The following is a 21,032-nucleotide window of genomic DNA, read 5'->3' as shown; positions in this document are numbered from 1 at the left end:
ATAAAGCACAGCTTTAATTTACTATAAATACATTGGCCTGGACATTATGAATTTTCCAGAATACTTCCAGAGAGCAGCTCTGTTGGCAACAACAATAAATAAGCATGCTAAACTCAGTCCTTGTCCTTTTCTACAAGTCCCTCCAGCACAAAAATTGAACCTTTGAAGTCAGTAGCTCTGTAATGTTTCCAAGCAAGATGAGAAGTAGATCATTTTGGCTTCTTTAGGCTTTTTGACATCTATGCAATTGCAGCACTGACCTTTGTAGGGTTATATTAAATGGATCACGTGATTTAAACAGTCTCAGTTCATCTGGAGATGCCACACAGGAAGGCAGAGGAAGCTTTGGTCTTGTTTCTGGAGGAAGGACTTGTTTGTGGGTATGGTGTGGCCATACCTTCGTATTCAGGCACTTTGTATGATTACACAGTGTTTTCTGCTGTCAGTATGTCATGGAGCAAGGCAGTTAGTTAGTTATAGGGTTAGTTATTCCCCCAGAGAGAAGCAGAGGTTATGCAAACCGGGTGCCTGAGACAAGCTTCCTCGAAGAAAAGAGGGTGCGACATCCCATGATGGAGAAGATAGATTCCTCTCCTATATATTGACTTGATTTCAGATGACTCTAATAGTGAAAAGTCAAAAGAAAAAGACAGTTGTTTGCAAAATAGTGCAGATGGCTTATATCATTGTATTTTAATGCTTTTCTTTGTCCACCTGCCACTCTCATTGTTGTCTTTTCTGGAATTTCCTTAGTTTTCTTTTCATTAATTTCCTTATCCACTACCCAGCACAGGACTTTACAAACTGGAGATTCTTAATAATGGACAAGTTCATGTCTGAAACAGAATAGTTATGGCTACCTCTATCCCTTAACCGATTGAGCTTTAGTTTTCTTATCTGTGAAATGGGGATAACATTTACCTGCCTTATCTCCCTCCTAGCCTTGTTACAAGTTTGAAAAGCACATCAGAGGGCTTTTGCAATTTGTGAAGTGTGATACAGATATAAAGGCTTATTAAATGACTTGGAACGTTTGATAGAAATATTGCTGGCCCAGACACTGTTAGAAATGTTCTTAGACATTGACACTCCTATTTTTTCACATGTGCTTTTCAAAAAGCTGTTTTCTCCTGATTGGTGTGGGAGATTATGGGAAATTTTAAATCTTCCAACCTACATACTACTGTTAGCACTTGACTAATTAAGGACATCCTCAGACCAAAATAATCCTTTATGCAATTTTGGTCCCAAAGCCTGCACTCTCACAAACCTGATTCACAAGCCAAGCTGCTTGGCTTGATGCCTGCAAAACTTGTACTGGAGGACTTGGCAGTCTGCTTTGGAACTGCATGGAGCAAAAACAGGGCCTTCTCATCAAATTGTGTATTGGAGACTGTTCTTACTCCACCCACCAGAATGGTGTCTCACCAAGGAAACAAAAGCAGGACCAATCTCTTAGACACCTGCTCTCAGGCCTGGGATCCCGATGGCCACATAGTCTGAAAGCAGCATTCTACCTGCAGTTCTCTTCCATCAGGACAGGATATTTGGCTAAATATTTATGCCTCATTCTTAGGGCAGGGATAGAGTTTATATATGTGCAATGTTGTTGTCTTTTGGGGATCAAGTCCCTGGTATGGGAAGGTATTCCCAGAAGGAAAAATATCTATATATACATATTTTTAAATCTGTATCTATAGACTTTTTCTTTATATATATTTGAGATATATCCTGATAATTAGATGGATTTCCTTGCTATCTACTCTAAGACAAATGCTCTCTTGCTTAAATACCTAACACTGTGCCTTTTCCTGTAATTCTTTTTTTTCCCCTCTCCCCGCCCCCTTTTTTTGAGACAGAGCCTTGCTCTGTTGCATGCTGTCTGCTCACTGCAACCTCTGCCTCCTGGGTTCAAGCAGTTCTCCTGCCTCAGCCTCCCGAGTAGCTGGGATTACAGGCATGTGCCACCACGCCCGGCTAATTTTTTTGTATTTTTAGTAGAGAGCAGTTTCACCATGTTGGCCAGGCTGGTCTCGAACTCCTGACCTCAAGTGATCTGCCTGCCTTGGCCTCCCAAAGTGCTGGGATTACAGGCATGAGCCACTGCGCCCGGCTCTTTTCCTTTAGTTCTGTACAAAGGGGCAAGTTTGTGGAAGAGAGACTGAAACGCCCAGGGAAAAGTACCTAGGTTTCACTAATTCATTTCTTTTTTGGTGATGAACAAGGCACTCATGTTGTCACAAATTATCTTGTTACCTGATTCTTATATCTTAGGGAAGATTTTGGTTATTTTTGATAGATGCTTTACTCTGTGGACAGTAAGAATATAACTGCAATTTCTAAAGGACTGTAATTATTAGAGAGTCTGATCTGAAGACATGAGAATGAAAAAATAATAATAGAAATCAAAAAATGAGAGTGAATCAGCTGTTACTTCTGAGTTTGTTTCCCACCTGCTAGTGAAAAATGCCATTCTCAATCCACTTTTGAATTGGATCAACTTAAAAAATATATACATCTTTGGATTTATGAAGAGTCTGTATCAAGTTGGATCATGCTATACAGTGAAAGGAAATGAAGAAACATGTGAATTTTTCTGCTTTTAATTTTTCCATTTGGTTTTTGTGCAAGTCTGCAGAAAACAGACTTCATCCAATTTCTAGCAAGAAAACAATGTCCTCTAAAGATACCCAAAGATTGAAATTTCCCTGTTGTCACATTTCATGTATGGGGCAGAAATCTGTAGCATTGGTTGTACATATGTCCTTCCACAATTGGAACACGTTTGCGTAAAAATGTTCTGCCCTTTAATCTGGGATTGGTATTTCACATTAAAGTCTTAATTATTCAGGCATTTCTCAGCTTTCATGTTTGAACTCTTCACTTCCTTTAATGATTGTTGCTTTTCCTTTTCCAAATTCTGGTCTGTGAACTTGGAGTGTGAGCCTGCCGTTTTCATTGTTTTGCCCCCACTGAACCTCAACTTTAAAAATACACATTGTGGTAAAGGGCTTTGACTTAACTGAACTGCTTCAAATCCTGATTCCACCATTACTAGCTGTGACATGTAGTGGACAAACTAAATAACTTGTGGATCCTTAGTTTTCTCATCCGCAGACTGGGGGTAACAATCATCATCAGCACTAAATTGGAGAATATGTGTAAATCACCTGCATTAGGGCCTGCCTGACCCAACACTGGTGATCAGTAGATGGTAGCAGTTGGTATTAGCAAATGCTATCTGTCTTTTCTCATCTTTGAACATCTTTTCTGAGCCAAGTGCTGAATCGGCTCTCTGGGATAATGGTTTTGTGCCCAGAGAGTAATAAGAGTGAATGTGAAATGTATTTACACCTAAGTGATATTTTCTCTCTCTTTTTTTTTTTTGTGAGATGGAGTCTCGCTCTGTAGCTCAGGCTGGAGTGCAGTGGTGCGATCTCAGCTCACTGCAACCTCCACCTCCCAGGTCCCAGTTGAAGCAATTCTCCTGCCTTAGCCTCCTGAGTAGCTGGGATTACAGGTACACACCACCATGCCCAGCTAATTTTTGTATTTTTAGTAGAGGCAGGGTTTCACCATATTGGCCAGGCTGGTCTTGAACTCCTGACCTCGTGATCCACCCGCCTCGGCCTCCCAAAGTCCTGGGATTACAGGCGTGAGCCACCGCACCTGGCCCTAAGTGATATTTTCTAGCTACTCATTTTGCACCCTATTTTTTTTTCTTTTGTTTTGAGACGGAGTCTCACCCTGTCACCTAGGCTGGAGTACAATGGCGTGATCTTGGCTCACTGCAACCTCCACCCCCTAGGTTCAAGCAATTCTCATGCTTCAGCTTCCCGAGTAGCTGGGATTAGAGGCACCTGTCACCATGACTGGCTAATTTTTTTTTTTCTTTTTTTGTACTGTTAGTAGAGACAGGGTTTCACCATGTTGGCCAGACTGGTCTCGAACTCCTGACCTTAAGTGTTCCACCTGCCTCATCCTCCTAAAGTGCTGGGATTACAGGCGTGAGCCACCGCCCCCAGGCCTATATATATATTTTTTATTAGAATTTTAGTACCTTCGGCCAGGTGCCATGGCTCACGAGGCCTGTAATCCCAGCACTTCGGGAGGCCGAGACGGGTGCATCACCTGAGGTCATGAGTTCAAAACCAGCCTGGCCAATATAGTGAAACCCTGTCTCTACTAAAAATACAAAAATTAGCTGGGCCTGGTGGTGGGCACCTGTAATCCCAGCTACTTGGGAGGCTGAGGCAGGAGAATTGCTTGAGCCCGGGAGGCAGAGGCAGTGAGCAGAGATAGCGCCACTGCACTTCATCCTCGGCGACAGAGCAAGGCTCTGTCTCAAAAAAAAAAAAAAAAAAAAAAAAGTGTAATATCAACAAATAGTGCCTGCACGTGTTAAAATTTAATGTTTATACCTAATATGCTCTATAGGATGACTTGCTGGTTTTTGAGCAAAGGAACCAGATAGAAGAAAAATTTAATCTTGGGCCGGGCGCAGTGGCTGCAATCCCAGTACTTTGGGAGGCCGAGGCGGGTGGATCACGAGGTCAGGAATTTGAGACCAGCCTAACCAACATGGTGAAACCCCTTTCTTTACTAAAAATACACAAAAAATTAGCCGGGCATGGTGGCGTGCACCTGTAATCCTAGCTACTCGGAGGCTGAGGCAGGAGAATCCCTTGAACCCGGGAGGTGGAGGTTGCAGTGAGCCGAGATTGCGCCGCTGCACTCCAGCCTGGGCGACTGAGCCGTGCTCCATCTCAAAAAAAAAAGAAAAAAGAAAAATTTAATCTTGAATTCTAGGTTTACTTACAAATACTAGTTTTTCTAAGGGTAAAAAAGTAATATATTTAAAACAATACTACTGAAACTTGAAATGGGAATGACAGTTTCAGACCTGAAACTAGGGGCATGGCCCACTAATGAGGGGATAAGTTGAGTGAAAGAAAATGACAACTGTTTACAGATTTTGGCAACATTTAAACCAAGGCCCTTCTCCTTAGGCACAACAACTGTTTTAACAGCTGCTTTTTTTTTTCTCCCCCCCACCCACCCCCCATCTTGGAAATCCTTGTATCAGGTTTTTGAGTCATGATGCAAGAATCTGGGACTGAGACAAAAAGTAACGGTTCAGCCATCCAGAATGGGTCGGGCGGCAGCAACCACTTACTAGAGTGCGGCGGTCTTCGGGAGGGGCGGTCCAACGGAGAGACGCCGGCCGTGGACATCGGGGCAGCTGACCTCGCCCACGCCCAGCAGCAGCAGCAACAGGTACTGGGCTTTGGATTCTTGGGAGGTGGAGGTGGTGGGTGCGAATTTTACTGCTAAATTTTACACTTAATCACGATCTCGCGATCAGTGTTTTGTGTTCACCTGTCTGTCCATCTGTCTTTCTGTCTGTCAGTGGCATCTCATAAACGATCAGCCCTCTAGGAGTCCCAGCAGTTGGCTTAAGAGACTAATTTCAAGCCCTTGGGAGTTGGAAGTCCTGCAGGTCCCCTTGTGGGAAGCAGTTGCTGAGACGAAGATGAGTGGACCTGTGTGTCAGCCTAACCCTTCCCCATTTTGAATAAAATTATTCTTTGGAGAAATGGTTCCCGCTGCTTTCATGCAAAAATAAAAATTAAACGAAAAGCAGGCTTAAGCCTGTGAAGAAGGAAATAAGAGCTAAGGAATAAAAGGGAGAAAAAGAGTAGATGAGTAAGGAGAGTTGAAATAAACACATAGAAAGACAGGCGGAGATGGCGAGATAATAGCCAAAACATCTAGAACACGGGCATCACTGTAGGAAGCTGCTTCCCTCTACGTGTAGGATTTGGGGGTATAGAGTATTTACATATGTTCCCTGTATTCATGCAGCAGTGGGTTTGTGGCTAAGTCTTACTGCTTTAAATTAGCTCTTATTGGTGCCTCCCCAAAATGTACATAAGTTGGGATGTACTCATTCCTGTTAGCTATACTTTTTACAGGTATGGACCTGGGTACCTGTGAGTGACTGGTAAAATACTTCCGAATGGTACAGGCGACCCAAGAAATAGTGTTCTGTTGTCAAAGTGTTGATAAAAATTCAAATAAGTAAACAACATTTGCTTGAAGACTGGCTTTGGTTTTCCCGCCTTTCCTGATTCCTCGGAATCAGGAAATATTATTAGGCTTTGTTAATAATAATAGATGGTTTATGACCTGTTTTGTTCTTGATTTACTTATTCGAAACATAGTTATGGCGCCACTCAGAAACAGGTGAATTAAAAAGAATGAAGTATCTTTGGGCCTTTCTGAAAGCTGCAGGAACTCTGGTGGGGAGGAAGAACATAGGGACAAAGTGCTCAAACCATTTTCTTGGAATCTGTGTCAGAGAAGCTAAGCTTGTTTGGGATGCAACTTGGAGACAAGCTCTAAAGCGTGTTTTATTTTCTCCTTGCGAAGAGTTTTTTAAGGAATAAGGAATGATTAGACTGTTAGCTCCTTACAAGGTGGTGGACCCAACGTGAGCCTGTGGAACCTGTTGGGAGAAAGATGCAACAAAGCGAAAGAAAGGAAAAGTAACAGACCAGCAAAAGTCTTAATTCAGAGGACTTCCTGCAAGTGATTTGATCTTTCTTTCATTGGCAGCCCAAACCCATCTGTGCCTGCACCACGGGCTCACTTCAGCTGGAATTTGTGATGCTTGTTGTGTATAAACTTTGTGCATTTAAGTTAGTGCAGATGGCCAAATTCCAACCAGTGAGGTTGTTAGCAAAACCCAGCATTATATAGTAAAAGGGTCTCCGTGTATTTGTGCAAGTACATGTTCATGTGATGTTCTCAGCCATTTTATTCAGAACAAATAGTTAATGTAGTTGAATGCTATCTTCTGTGCCCTTACCAGACAAGTGTCAAGATTGCCCATTTCTTTATGAAGCACTTGAGCACTTGATATGGGGCTACTACTGACTGATGTGGTGATACTAAATAATTAATATTTAGAGTACATTAATTACATAAATGGGAAATTCTGATTTTTTTTGAGGAGCTAAAAATCATTCAGGATCTCAAAGTAGTAAGCCAGCCAAAAAACTTTACATATAAACCATCGAAACATGCGCACACACACATGCGCCCACACACACAACAGTGATAACAAATTGGCTACATAGAATAAAATTATAAAAGCATATTTCACCAACATCTTCCTTAAAAAGTATCAGTTGCAAACATATTTATCCACATCTTCCTTTGGCTGTGACCACTTTGGAAAATTTGTTGTTATGGGTTATTGATACAAAGGTCAAGAAATGTATTATGATTAGACTTTTATACTGTTTTTAAATGTTTTTATGACAGTTTTTTCTCCGTATGTCGTTGACACATTTTGGGAAGAAACAAAGCAATGGGGTCTATCACTGTAGCTAAAACCCCCTGTATTGTGATTAGCAAAGCCTTTTGAAGTCTTTTAAAATATAACATTGACAGCTGTTCAACTCCCCTAAGTATATGATAAGGCTTTTAACAGGTTGTTGGGGAAAAGGGAAATCTGTAGATGAAATAAGAAAAACTACAGGCCTGAAAATATTTCTACAGGACTAGAGTTATCAGAGTTTTCTTCCAGACTGAAAACTGCAACAATTAGACAGTTCGGAGAAATGTGAGCATTCTACAATGGACTATGGTTGTTTTCATCATTTTTATTCTACAGGTTTTTACTTGAAGTGAGAATACCAGCAGTGAGAAAATCATAGCCATGCTGAATTCATTACTGCGGTAGTCACACAAAACCACGGATAAAATTTCAATAACTGCAGGCCACAGTTGAGTAAACAGTTGCACTGAAATTTAATTCCTGTTGACTTTTCCCCCATTCCTCGCCAGGGGCACATTCAGATTCCGTAGTACAAAGACAACAGGGGTTACAGCTTTGATTAATGTAGGACAGTGGAAGAGAATTAGAACTGTAAAATATGTTAGAAGTCCATGGAACACAAAGATCTGGCTTAAATGGGCCTGGTATAAAAACGAGTTAATTACGCTGTGTGTTATATTGAATGTTGGAGGATTTTCCAGTTGCACCAATACCATCATTGAGGATACGGGGAGAGTTTTTACTCAGTGCCAGGATATAAAATAAATAAATGCAAACCTTTCCATGTTTGCTTCATATTATCAAAGATAATTACAAATTACAGCAAACGCCATTTTCAGAATGGGAGGGCCCTGACAAAGATTCACTATGGAGTGCACTAGTTCCATAGTGAGTTTTGTTTATAGGTTGGCTTAATTGCGTTCAAATGGTATTGTCATTTCTAAAAATTAGTTAGTTGACAACCTAGAGAAATGGGGCAAATCTGGCTTTTCCATCTTCTTTTGAAAAATTAGAATATCTGGTAACCTTGGGCTGATAGTCCCACAAGGGCAACAATTGTTGGGAGACGAATTGCTATTGAAGACAGGGAGCCCTCCAGCCTGCTCTTGCTCCCACCAGCAGCATTGCTCATTTATGCCTCTAGGTAGCGGAGTTGGCGATTCTGGGCTGGAAGGTGGACTCATCACTCAGAAGCCATCAGCCCAAGAGAGGTGCTGCCATTAGCTGGTAGAGCCCGCCAACACACTCACAAACTGTCTTTCTTCCTCAAGACTAAATGTATTATCTCTGTAATGTTTCAACTCTATTTATGTCTGAGCCATGAAACTATTATAACAATAGTTTTCTAATAATATAATTTGATAGAGTTTCTGAACATTTTCTTTTATCCGTTGAGTAATTCTTTACCCGATACCATAACTGCTTTTTATTTCCTAGTATCCCTGCACCATTTCTATGTCTGTAAAAGTTGTATTGGATGTGCACTGCTCCATTATGAAACTCAGCAACAAATACTATTAGCAATTACTAAAGTTTTTTTTTTTTCTTAAAGAAAGGATTTTAAAATGTCCAGAACAATTTCATAAACTGTGTGGATTAATGCATTTTAAAAGTCTTGAATTTTAGAAAGCAGAATTTTATTTCCATATTGCTGCAAATGAGAGCTTTTTCAGATAAGCATATTACATAGAGCATAATGTTTAGAAGTTTCTCCATATACAGCATATGCTGTCAGGTCAATTAACAGAATGCATACTAGAAAATGTTTATTCAATAAAAATGAATAGCTGTTAAATAAAACAGCTATTTCTTAACAACATTCCATTTAATGATGAGGTTTTTGTGGGGTTTCTTTCTTTTTTTTTTTTTTTTTTGGTACCACCTGGCAGTTTTATTGTCTGCAAGTCAGTATAGAGAGAGCTTTGGTTGCTGCAGTTCTGAGGTGTGGCTATCATTTTATATGAAGAGAGCAGTTTAGAGGGAATCTGTGAGAAAAAACTTTTAAGATGTGCCGTATTTAGAATTTGAACATGTGGATAAGCAAAGTGTTTACTTCCCGTGGCTTCTTTCTTTGACATCTGGTTTAAGGTGTTGGGTCTTGTGGCCCAGAAGACAGTGAGTATGTTTTAAGTTAACAATGTAAAAGAAGGAGAGAAAATGTGAAATGACTAGCAAGGAGGTGGGAACGGTAGATAGGGAACTTCTCTTGAAAAAGAAGAAGGGGAGTAAAGAGGACCCATCGGGTTGAATTTTTCCAATGAACCATTGAAGGAGGTCAAAGATTAGTCATTTCCCGGAACACAAGAAGCTCAGAGAAATGGGTGGGACTCAGGCAAAGAGTCTAGTTATGTACATTCAAAGGGGATGTAGAGGCTGTCTGTGGTGGCTCACGCCTGTAATCCCAGCACTTAGGGAGGCCGAGGCGGGCTGATCACTTGAGGCCAGGAGTTGGAGAGCAGCCTGGCCAACATGGCAAAACCCTGTCTCTACTAAAAATACAAAAATTAGCTGGGCATGGTGGTGCACGATTGTAGTCCCAGCTACTCAGGAGTCTGAGGCAGGAGAATCACTTGAACCTGGGAGGCAGAGGTTGCAGTGAGCCAAGATTGCACCACTGCACTCCAGCCTGGGTGACAAAGTGAGAATATGTCTAAAAAAAAAAAAACCAAATAACGGCTGGGCGCAGTGGCTCACGCCTGTAATCCCAGCACTTTGGGAGGCTAAGGAGGGCAGATCACGAGGTCAGGAGATTGAGACCATCCTGGCTAACATGGTGAAACCCCGCCTCTACTAAAAAATACAAAAAAATTAGCCGGGTGTGGTGGTGGGCGCCTGCAGTCCCAGCTACTCGGGAGGCTGAGGTAGGAGAATGGCGTGAACCTGGGAGGCGGAGCTTGCAGTGAGCCGAGATCCCACCACTGCACTCCAGCCTGGGCAACAGAGCAAGACTCCGTCTCAAAAAAAAAAAACACAAATAAACAACAACAACAACAACAACAACAAAAAACAAAGGGGATGTAGAAAATACAGTGCCAGAGGAACCTGGGAGAATCAGGAATTGATATCCCAGGGTCCTCTGAACATGGGAAATGGCATTTGAGGGACCATAGTGTCAGTGTTTTAAGTGGGGGAGGAGGGTAGAAATACTTTTTTCTTTTCAGCATAAAGAAATATACAAGCAGGCTGCGTGCAGTGTCTCATGCCTGTAATCCCACCATTTTGGGAGGGCAAGGCGGGCAGATTCCTTGAGCTGAGGAGTTTGAGACTAGTCTGGGCAGCATGGCAAAACCTCGTCTCTACAAAAACTGCAAAAGTTATCTAGGGGTGATGGCACGTGCCTGTGGCCCCAGCTACTCATGAGGCTGAGGTGGGAGGATCCCTTGAGCATGGGAGTTTGAGGCCGCAGTGAACTGAGATCTTGCCACTGCACTCCAGCCTGGGCTGGGTGACAGATTGAGACCCTGTGTCAAGAAACAAAAATACACAAGCAAATGAAAATTATTTTCTTCACATTCAAAATGACAAAATCCATCCCTTCATTAGTTTTTGTTAGTGAAATTGCTGGTGGACATTGAGTAGAAGAAGAAAGCTGTCCCGCAAACATTTCCAGCTTTTTAACTGCCTCTGTGAGAAACAATGCCTGCAAGAAATAGCTGTTGGTGTCTGTACTGGCAGCAACCACCACTGGATGAAGGTGCTTATTGCATCTCATTCTTTGCATCTCATTTTTACCCACAGGCCTCTGGGGCACCATATTAAAATTCCAGAGGCCATTCCTGGCCTTGTTTCATACCTTATGGGAAATGACGCAGGTTATATGGTATGGATCTGTAGGTGTAAAGACTGGGTAGCAATGGCTGGATTGGCCGTACCATTCTACCACTTTTTTCTTTGAAAAAGGTGGCTTATGAACTTTGTTAGAAATGCCCTCAATTGGCCTTTCCCGTTGTAGCTGCTGGAGACTGACTGTGTCTGAAAGGAGGGTCTCTTGATGCTGACAGGGAAAAGCTGATCAGCACCTCTGTGTCCTAGAAGGGGAACTTCCAGGAAGGGGGCATAGAAGAAGGTATTATTAGTATTTATTGAATGCTTTCATGGGGCCAGGTACTGTGCTGGGGGCTAGCACCTTCCCTTGCTGGTAGGTAAAAACCCAGCTGTAATTTTAAAGGAATTGCTATGCTGAGATACACTTTTATTGAAGACCTTGCATAGTTCAAATAATGTGAAAAGTATTGATGGTCAAAAATATTTTGTGTAGGAATCAATGCCACCAAAATGTTAGTGATAACCATACAAACAAACTGAAACAAAACTGAGACAGGATTCAGATAATTCTGACAAATAAAGAAAAAGCAGCCACAACACTGACCTCCCCACATTTTCTTAATTCCCTTTGGGGCTGTTTCTAGAAAAGGCATATTTCACCCTGAATGCTAAATTTAGTTCTCTACTCTGTTAGTTTAGACCTGCCTTCCATCAAAATATTGTTGTCAAAGATTTATGTAACTTGTGATTTGAGCCTTGTATGAAATTCTTTCAAGTTTTGATTACTAAACAGTTATGTGTCATTAATCTCTCCATTGAAAATTAAAATGGCACGAGAAGAAAAAGAAGAAAAAAGACCTGTAACAGAGGAGAATGTGGTAATAGAAAGCCAGGTGCCACATTTCATTATGAGTGAAGTGTACCCTCTTGACTTCAAGAGAAAGCTTTGCCACTTGGAAAAGGTAATTTTAAGCCCTGACCTGTGAGCTAATAAAAATAATCATAAAAAAAGAATGCCCTATCTCTTGTCTACTCACAAGTCTGTTTTTGAACTTTCAGGAGGTATGACTTTAATGGTAATTTGTTGACAGATTAGTTTCAGTGATTGCCAAGAGTTTGTTTTTGCAGAACTGGCAGGTCCTATCTGCTCTCTGAAGGCAAGGAACCTACTTTGCTGTTTTGCAATGGCTTGCGTTTATCGACAACTAGTGCTGAGCAGGCAGAATTGGAATGTTTATATAATGTAAACCTATAGCTCGCCTGATGGAGTCTAGTGTACTTTTAGGTAGTGCATAGATTACTTGATAAAAAGGGTTACAAGGTGACTGCTTTTATGACAAAGAAGAATAGCAATATAAATGCCCGTGGTACACTGAGCCACAAGAAGGAAGTTTATGTAGGGAATTGAACCCCATGTTAGAAAGTTTCTTTTCATCACTTTGTCTTTGAACTCAAATCTATTGTAATTATGAACTGTTACTTGTAACATTCCAGAGACCCTTTGCTAAATACCGTGTTTGATTTGATTCATAAAAATAGAGCCACATTATCTCCCCTCCCCCGCCGACAAGAAAATGTCATGAAGAGTTTCCCATACTGACCTCGTCTCAGCTTTGTTGCAAGTGGGCTCATAAGTGAGCTCCAATAGAAAACAGCTGCAATTTATTTCTTTGATCATTTGCATATTTTCATTTAACTTTTTCTTTTTTTTTTTGGAGATGGGGTCTAGCTCGGTCACCCAGGTTAGAGTACAGGGTTGCGATCATGGCTTACATGGCTTACTGAAGGCTTGACCTCCCCGGGCTCAAGCGATTCTCCCACCATCAGGCTTCTGAGTTGCTGGGACGGCAGGCCAGCTGTTTTTTGTTGTTGTTGTTGTTCTTTTTGTTTTCCTGTAGAGATATGGGTCTCACTATATTGCCTAGGCTGGTCTTGAACTCCTGGGCTCAAGCGATCCTCCTGCCTCAGCCTCCCAAAGTGCCAGGATTACAGACATGTGCCACCACACCCAGCCTCATTTAACTATTATTTATTGAGCCTCTGTATGTGGAAGAAAATGGGGGTGGAGGGGGAACCGATATGTTAGGTGCTAGGAAAACATGGGAGAATAACTTAGAGTTTACTTAGCTAGATCCTGAAGAATAACTATGGAGGCAGTAGGAAGATGGGAAGACGGTGAAAAGGCAGATTGGGTTCAGCTTATGGGAGGGTTCTAAGTAGAGAAGAAAGATCATATAAGAGGTGGTATATTAAAAGTAAATGAGACGGTTGAACCTAGCTGGCTTGGAAGGGAAGAAATCCCGGAGAGATGAGTGGCCATGACAGTGCTACTGCAGTTGGACTGACATTTTGTAATCGGCCACTAACGTGGCCCCAGTGAATTGAGGGCACCCTGTTGTTGATCCCTCCTGGCTTCTTGAACATCTCCTCCTCCATCTGAATCCCTTAGTGAAGTCTAAGTTCCATCAGGGAATGGGGGCCGGGATCACCTTCCTCATTACCTGGTACTTCCGCAGCACGCAGCATAGTACCTGATGTAGGGCAGTTCTGTGACAGCCTATTTATGAATGAGTGAAACAGAAAGAGAAAGGAAGGACTGGATAAGAAGAGATTGTTGAGGGGAGTGTTGGGAAAAACAGGACCTTTTGAATTATGAGGTATGCAAATACCAAGGAGTGGGAGTTACCAATGATGAGTCAGGATGTTCCATCTTAATGACTGGCAAAATGGGGGCACCAGTGAAACAGAAAGAGAGGGGCATGGGGAAGAACCTGAACTCCTTTCTTAGCTGCCACTAGGAGGTTAAGAACTTATAATAAAGGATGGGCTTATTTTGAAAAAGTCATTTTTTAAAAAGACTTCTACAGAAAGACATTCTGTGTAGCTAAAACTCACTATTTTGATTGCATATGTTTATTTGTGTTAAAATTATCAAGTATTTTCCATTTAGCCTTTGACAGTTACTAATGAGTACATCTTCCAAAAGTCACATGGGAAGTACTGATAAACTGCTTGTGTTCCCATTGATCATGGAATGGGCTTATCTCTTTGAGAGAACAAAACTATTAAGTTAGATCTTTGATAAAGTCTTTGTTCCATATTGACACAAGCTTCTTAGAATGACTTTGTTTTTAAGGTGGTGGGGGAGTGTATGTTGTGTTTCTTTTGTTGGAAAAGTACAATGTGCAATTATTAAACAGCTGGTGCTATTGGAAGACTCACTTAGGAGGTATAGATTAAACTGCCTGGGGACATAAAGGCCCAGTCTTCTTTGTATATTTAAATTTAGCCATGCCCAGAGAGCGAAGGCAGGAAGCAAGCTCTGTTTTTCTCTTTAGTCCTTCCATGTGGACATTTTGCAGGATCTTCTGCATAAACTGATAGTGCAGATACCAACTGTGGAGGATATTGGATTTTTTTTTTTAAGGTTGGTAACCCTGTGTTCCCCTTGAATTAACTGTTTTATCCCTATTGTTAGACAGCTCCTTTTTGACTGTACCAAAAATAAAATGAACTTCCTAACACATATTAATCTTCAGCAAAGTTTCTTCAGGTAGACCATTAATTTCAGAATTTATTATCCACACAAACACAACTGAGTTGTCAGTATCACAGCCACCTATTAAAAGAGACAAAGCAGCTGGTGGCTCACGCCTGTAATCCCCTTTGGAGGCCGAGATGGGCGGATTACCTGAGGTCAGGAGTTCGAGACCAGCCTAGCCAACATGGCGAAACCCCATCTCTACTGAAAGTACAAAAATTAGCCGGGCGTGTTGGCATCCACCTGTGATCCCAGCTACTACTCAGGAGGCTGAAGCAGGAGAATCACTTGAACCTGGGAGGCAGAGGTTGCAGTGAGCCGAGATTGTGCCACTGCACTCCAGCCTGGGCTACAAGAGCGAGAGTCCATCTCCAAAAAAAAAAAGGAAAAAAAAATAAAGAAAAAAAGAGGCAAAGCATCCACTGATCCTACATTCGTGTTTTTATCACATTACCTTGTCTCATCTTCAACTTCGGTCTCTCCACATTGAAGGGAAGGTGACATGATGTCTTCTTAGTCATTCAAATCCAATAACTTTTAATCTGAAGGTTAAGTAGTGAGATATAAACTAAGAGATGATAATATCAATTTTATGTTCACTGAAGGGCACAATATACCTCTTCCTAGTAGAGGGAAAATTGTGCGTAAAATGTCTTTTGCTTTTCAACAGCAGAGTCATGCCTCTCAGAGCCAAAGGAAGGAATATTTTTGGAAAAAATTAACAAAATAAGAGGTAGCATCCTAAAGCAGGGCAAAAGTGACTTTTTATTATTATAATTATTAAGTGTTAATTTTTCAGGGCTGCATGATACGAAATAGTTCTCTTTATAGCCTCCTGTATTCACTCTTGATATACCCTCTACAAACTCAACAACGTTTTACAAGGCTAAAGACTGGGAGAGAATGACATAATGCTCATTCTTTCCTGACTATTTTTAGTCCTAATGTGTATGGTAAATAATACTGTGATAATATTGCTTACCTTTCCTCATTTTTTTCTTCCTATGGATGATATTTCCATTTCAACTCAGTAGGAATTCAACATCCAAAAGCATTAAGTGAAAATGCATTTGCAGTGTGTATTTTTATGATTATATTCTGATTTTTCTCATTCAATTTCTATTTCTTATAAACACAAAGTTTTGTGCTGTGTGCTATATGTATATATCACATGTATTTATATAGACTTACTGTATCATTAGTCTTTTTTTGTTTTTTGAGATGGAGTTTCACTCTTGTCGCCCAGGCTGGAGTGCAATGGTGCGATCTCAGCTCACTGCAGCCTTTGCCTCCCAGGTTCAAGTGATTCTCCTGCCTCAGCTTCCCTAGTAGCTGGGATTTCAGATGTGTGCCACCATGCCCACAATTTTGTATTTTTAGTAGAGACAGGGTTTCACCATGTTGTCCAGGCTGGTCTCAAACTCCTGACCTCAGGTGATCCACCCGCCTCAGCCTCCCAAAGTGCTGGGATTATAGGTGTAAGCCACCACCCCCAGCCCATTAATAGGTTTTTGAGACAGGAAAAGCATCACGCATAAGCTGAGTATGTGACATTCACAGTTATAATTATCAAGATTATATTCTGTAATGTAGTGATTCACAATTATAATTGTCAAGATTGCATTCTGTACATAATTTTAAACTTGTCTCAGCTGTTCATTCAGGACCTTCTTTGAGTAGGGGCTAGGTATAAGGCACTATAAGTCTGCAGACGACACCAGGAATCAGCAAACTGGCCCTTGGGCCAGATCCAGCCTGCCACCTAGTAAATAAAAGTTCTGTTGAAACACATCCACACCCGCTTGCCTACTGTTGCCTATAACTGCTTTCATGCTGCAGCAGCAGAGGTGAGTTGTTGCAACAGAGATTGTGTGGCTCACAAAGCCTAAGATGTTAATCTGACACTCTGCAGAAAGTTTGTCAATCTCTGGATTAATGAATGGCAGATGTGACAAGATTTGCCTTCTACAAACTTCTACCCTTACTTTACAGTGACAAAACTGAGGAAACATTCGTCACTCTTTTCTAAATTCTCTCTGAAAAATATCTATTTATACTATATATATGTTTTTGTTTGTTGGTTTGTTTGAGACGGAGTCTTGCTCTGTTGCCAGGCTGGAGTACAGTGGCCCCGTCTCAGCTCGCTGCAACCTCCGCCTCCCGGGTTCAAGAGATTCTCCTGTGTCAGCCTGCCAAGTAGCTGGGACTACCGGCTTGCGCCACCGCACCCAGCTAATATTTGTATTTTTAGTAGAAACGGGGTTTCACCATGTTGGCCAGGATGATCTCGATCTCTTGACCTCATGATCCGCCTGCCTCGGCTTCCCAAAGTGCTGGGATTACAGGCGTGAGCCACCGCACCTGGCCATATGTATACTATTGTTTAAGACTTTGTTTCACAATTTCTGGAGTGGCAAAATGACTTCTAATTGTCATCATTCCTCTAGAGTTCCTTTCTAATCATTCAGCTGACAGCATCTTACAAGATAAAAGTTTTGACGTTATTGGTGGTTAAAAGAATCTTCAGCCAGTCTAGTAAGGAAATGGAGGTTGGACTCACTTAGTGAGTCACTCACAGAGCAGACAGATGTCCTTGGCCCTGGCTCCGTGCCAAAGAAAATTAACATAAAAACATAACCTATCTTATGTTCGTAGTCCTATAGTTGGCTAGAAGATATAAAAATATATTATTCTCAGTATCACCCTGCATTCAGAGATTTCATAATTTAGTTAAGGTGCAGTAAGACATAAACAGATAACATGAAAAGTTTTTACAATTTTTAAAGCAAATTGAAGATAAACTGTAGAAGAGATGTATATGACTAATTGATAGGTGAGTGATTTAGGTAATAAATCTTCAGTAGCCAGGAGAGGATGAATCTGTGTCTATGTTGGTGGGATTCTAGACCTTGGTGAAGTTAGGAAAGAGTCTCAGTATGTGCACATCTGCTGATTTGTTTTAACCTCTTCCATCAGGAGATAATGGATGATAAGTATACACTGAACTATATGGGTTTGGCTTCTGACTTAGAGATTTTAAAGGCCCCAAAGCTGTGTCTTTTCCATTTTGCCATTTTAAATTTTGAGACAAGTAAGTTTGGATTTGTACTTGGAAAGACTAGAGGCACATGGTGAGGAGAGGCCTTCTTATACCATACTGTAGCATCTGAGCTTATTGGTCTCCAGGAAATGGCCTGGGACTATCTGTCTACCCAGGTGCAAAGTTGATTGTACGATTTCCAGAGATTAGATGTGGGCTGACAAGTGTGATAATTTAGTTGGTGTTGTCCATATTTCACAAACGTTTATATTGAATTTTAGCTAATTTACCTCTATTGATAATGGAGCTAGAGTAACTGAAACCATAATACCTAATTTAAAAATAGTTGCTAAATTTGAAGGCATTTGCTCAATTTAGTTGTATGAACTGACAGGATTTCTGAGGAGATGGTGTTGCCCTTGTATTTTCTCCCTTCCAACTTTTCTTCTTTCCCTTCTTACTTTCTTGATTCTGTTTTTAAGTTTGTAATTGGATCACTTATATCTCACAAGTTGCAAAAATCTGTACTGGCATAGTTCATGTCTCTAATACTTTTTTTTTTTGAGACGGAGTCTTGGTCTGTCATCCAGTCTAGAGTGCAATGGCTTGATCTCGGCTCACTGCAACCTCTGCCTCCCGTGTTCAAGCAATTCTTGTGCCTCAGCCTCCTGAGTAGCTGGGATTACAGGCTACTGCCACCACACCTGGCTAATTTTTGTATTTTTAGTAGAGGTGGGGTTTCATCATATTGGCCAGGCTGATCTGGAACTCCTGACCTCAGGTGATCCGCCTGCCTTGGCCTCCCAAAGTGCTAGGATTACAGGCGTGAGCCACCACACCCAGCCTCTAATACCATCATTTTTATGTTTTGCAGGTTTATGGCCCCTCCTTTGTGAATTTGATGAAAGCCAAATAACTTTTTCCCTGAAAAGTGTGTTTGTATGTGTAATTTTGCAATTGCAATTTCATCTACAATATGCCCCCCTCCCCAAAAAAAAAAGTTATACAGCTATTCTGTATGTTAATTAGATTTGCCAAATGTTTCAATCTTTTGACAAATACTTTAGGCTTTTCTATGATTAGTTGATGTTAACTATGTTAGTGACCTGTCTATCTTTAATTTGGAAAAGAGTTCCTCTTTTGGAAGAATGCTTCCCAGTGTGTCCCTGGAATAATTTCTCAGATATTTAAAATGTAGCACTGTACACGCCAGGTCTGAAGCAAACTCTGGAAAGTAAGGTCATATAAAGCAATCTGTACCAAGAGCCATTTCATGTCTATTGAAATGTAAACACCAGATTTACACACTCGTGAAATTCTTCTAACTACAGAACCCTATAAACCAGTTGAAAGATCTTTGACTAAATGAGCACAGGTTATAGTAAGTGCACAGACAACCCCTTATAGGGCTGAAGGCCGTGTAAATTTGTACACCCTATTCTGAGGGTATTTTGGCATTGGACATCAAGAGGCTTAAAACAGTCACACCCTTTGAATCAGGGATACAATTTTACTGAGTGGCTCTATGGCAGTCAGCAGTGGTTCTCAAACTTTTATGTGCGTGAGCATCATCTGAAGGGCTTTTTTGTTTGTTTGTTTTTGAGACAGTCTTGCTCTTGTTGCCCAGGCTGGAGTGCAATGGCGCGATCTCAGCTTACCACAACCTCCGCCTCCCGAGTTCAAGTGATTCTCCTGCCTCAGCCTCTCAAGTAGCTAGGATTACAGGCATGCACCACCTCGCCTGGCTAATTTTTTATTTTTAGTAGAGACAGGGTTTCTCCATGTTGGTCAGGCTGGTCTCGAACTTCCAACCTCAGGTGATCTTCCCACCTCGGCCTCCCAAAGTGCTGGGATTACAGACGTGAGCCACCACGCCAGGCACTGGAGGGCTTCTTAAAACATAGATTACTGGACCCACCCCTAAAGTACTTTATTCTGTAGATCTGGGGCAGGGCCTCCAAATTTGCATATCTATTTCTAGCTCTTCTTTGCTGCCAGTTGAAGAACCACTGGCAGAGTTTAACAGCATAGACTGTGGAGTCAGTATGTTTGGCCTGAGTCATGGCTCTGCCTCTTGCTAGTTGGGTGACTGTGTAAGTTTCTCTGCCTCAGTTTATATATCCATCAAATGGAAATAATTTTAGCATTTAATAGTCTAAATAAAATGTATCATGCTTGGAAGTTTGCACACCACATGGTAAATTGTCTGCAAACATTAGCTTTTGGGGTTTTTTTTTGTTTTTTTGTTTTTTTTGTTTTTTGAGACAGGGTGTTACTCTGTTACCCAGACTGCAGTGCAGTGGGGCCATCTCGGCTCACTGCAACCTCCGCCTCCTGGGTTCAAGCGATTCTCCTCCCTCAGCCTCCTGAGTAGCTGGGATTGCAGGCTCACGCCACTATCGCCCAGCTAATGTTTTTTTGTATTTTTAGTAGAGACAGGTTTTCACCATGTTGGCCAGGCTGGTCTTGAACTCAAGACCTCAAATGATCCACCCGCCTTGGCCTCCCAAAGTGCTGGGATTACAGGCATGAGCCTCCATGCCTGGCCAACTTTTGGTATTCTTATAATCACCACCACCGCCATCATCATCATCACCAGGAATTTAACCTACCGAAATAATGTGAGGCATGCAGAAAGATTTATGCCTAAGGATGTTCATTGTAATGGTATTTACAATATGAAAAATTAAATGCACCCTAAATCTCTGACCTTAGAAGAAGGTTAAAAAATGCTAACATGTAAGTTTGATATAATATTAATTATATACCCATTAAAATGTAGAACATTTAATTACTTTAAAAATTATCATAATGTAATGATTGCTGGGGGAAAAACCTGAAAGCAACATGCTGTCAATGGTTTTTTTGGGGGGGTCTGTTAATGGGATTGTAGTTTATTTTATATACATTAAGCCAGGCATGGCGGCTCATGCCTGTAATTCCTGCACTTTGGGAGACTAAGGCTGGAAGATCACCTGAGCTCAGGAGTTCGAGATCAGTCTGGGCAGCTTAGACCTCGTATCTACTAAAAATTAAGAAAAACAACAACAACAACAAACTTAGCTGGGCATGGCGGCACTTGCCTGTAGTCCCAGCTACTCAGGAGGCTGAGGTGGGAGAATCACTTGAGCCCCAGGAGGTTGAGACTGCAGTGAGCCATGATTGGTGACAGCAAGACCCTGTCTCTACTAAAAAAAAAAAAAAAGAGTATATACATATACACACACACACACACACATATAGTTTACACTTCTCTGTATATCCCCATTTTTCTACAATAACATGTATTGCCTTTATAATAAAAATGAAAAGTTACTTTTAATTTAATTCACATTCACACT

At 41.3% G+C, this 21,032-nt stretch overlaps 1 protein-coding gene across 12 annotated transcripts in view; it reads left to right on the top strand.

Moving 5' to 3' along the window:
• Positions 1-21,032, top strand: part of FOXP1 (forkhead box P1) — a 629,894-nt gene that overhangs the window by 379,694 nt on the left and 229,168 nt on the right. For 11 of the 12 annotated variants that reach the window (XM_055110136.2, XM_034956872.3, XM_034956873.3 and 8 more), the window contains one exon: positions 5,087-5,277. In XM_055110136.2, the coding sequence (XP_054966111.1) occupies positions 5,098-5,277 (180 nt within the window). In that variant the 5' untranslated portion in view covers positions 5,087-5,097. Of the gene's footprint in view, positions 1-5,086; positions 5,278-5,410; positions 5,687-21,032 lie in introns of those variants that run through there. The other variant, XM_057301829.2, reaches the window with a different exon arrangement.

This window comes from Pan paniscus, chromosome 2 (genome assembly GCF_029289425.2).
Source record: "Pan paniscus chromosome 2, NHGRI_mPanPan1-v2.0_pri, whole genome shotgun sequence".
Taxonomy (NCBI): domain Eukaryota; kingdom Metazoa; phylum Chordata; class Mammalia; order Primates; family Hominidae; genus Pan; species Pan paniscus.
This window is presented reverse-complemented; position numbering and strand designations above follow the sequence as displayed.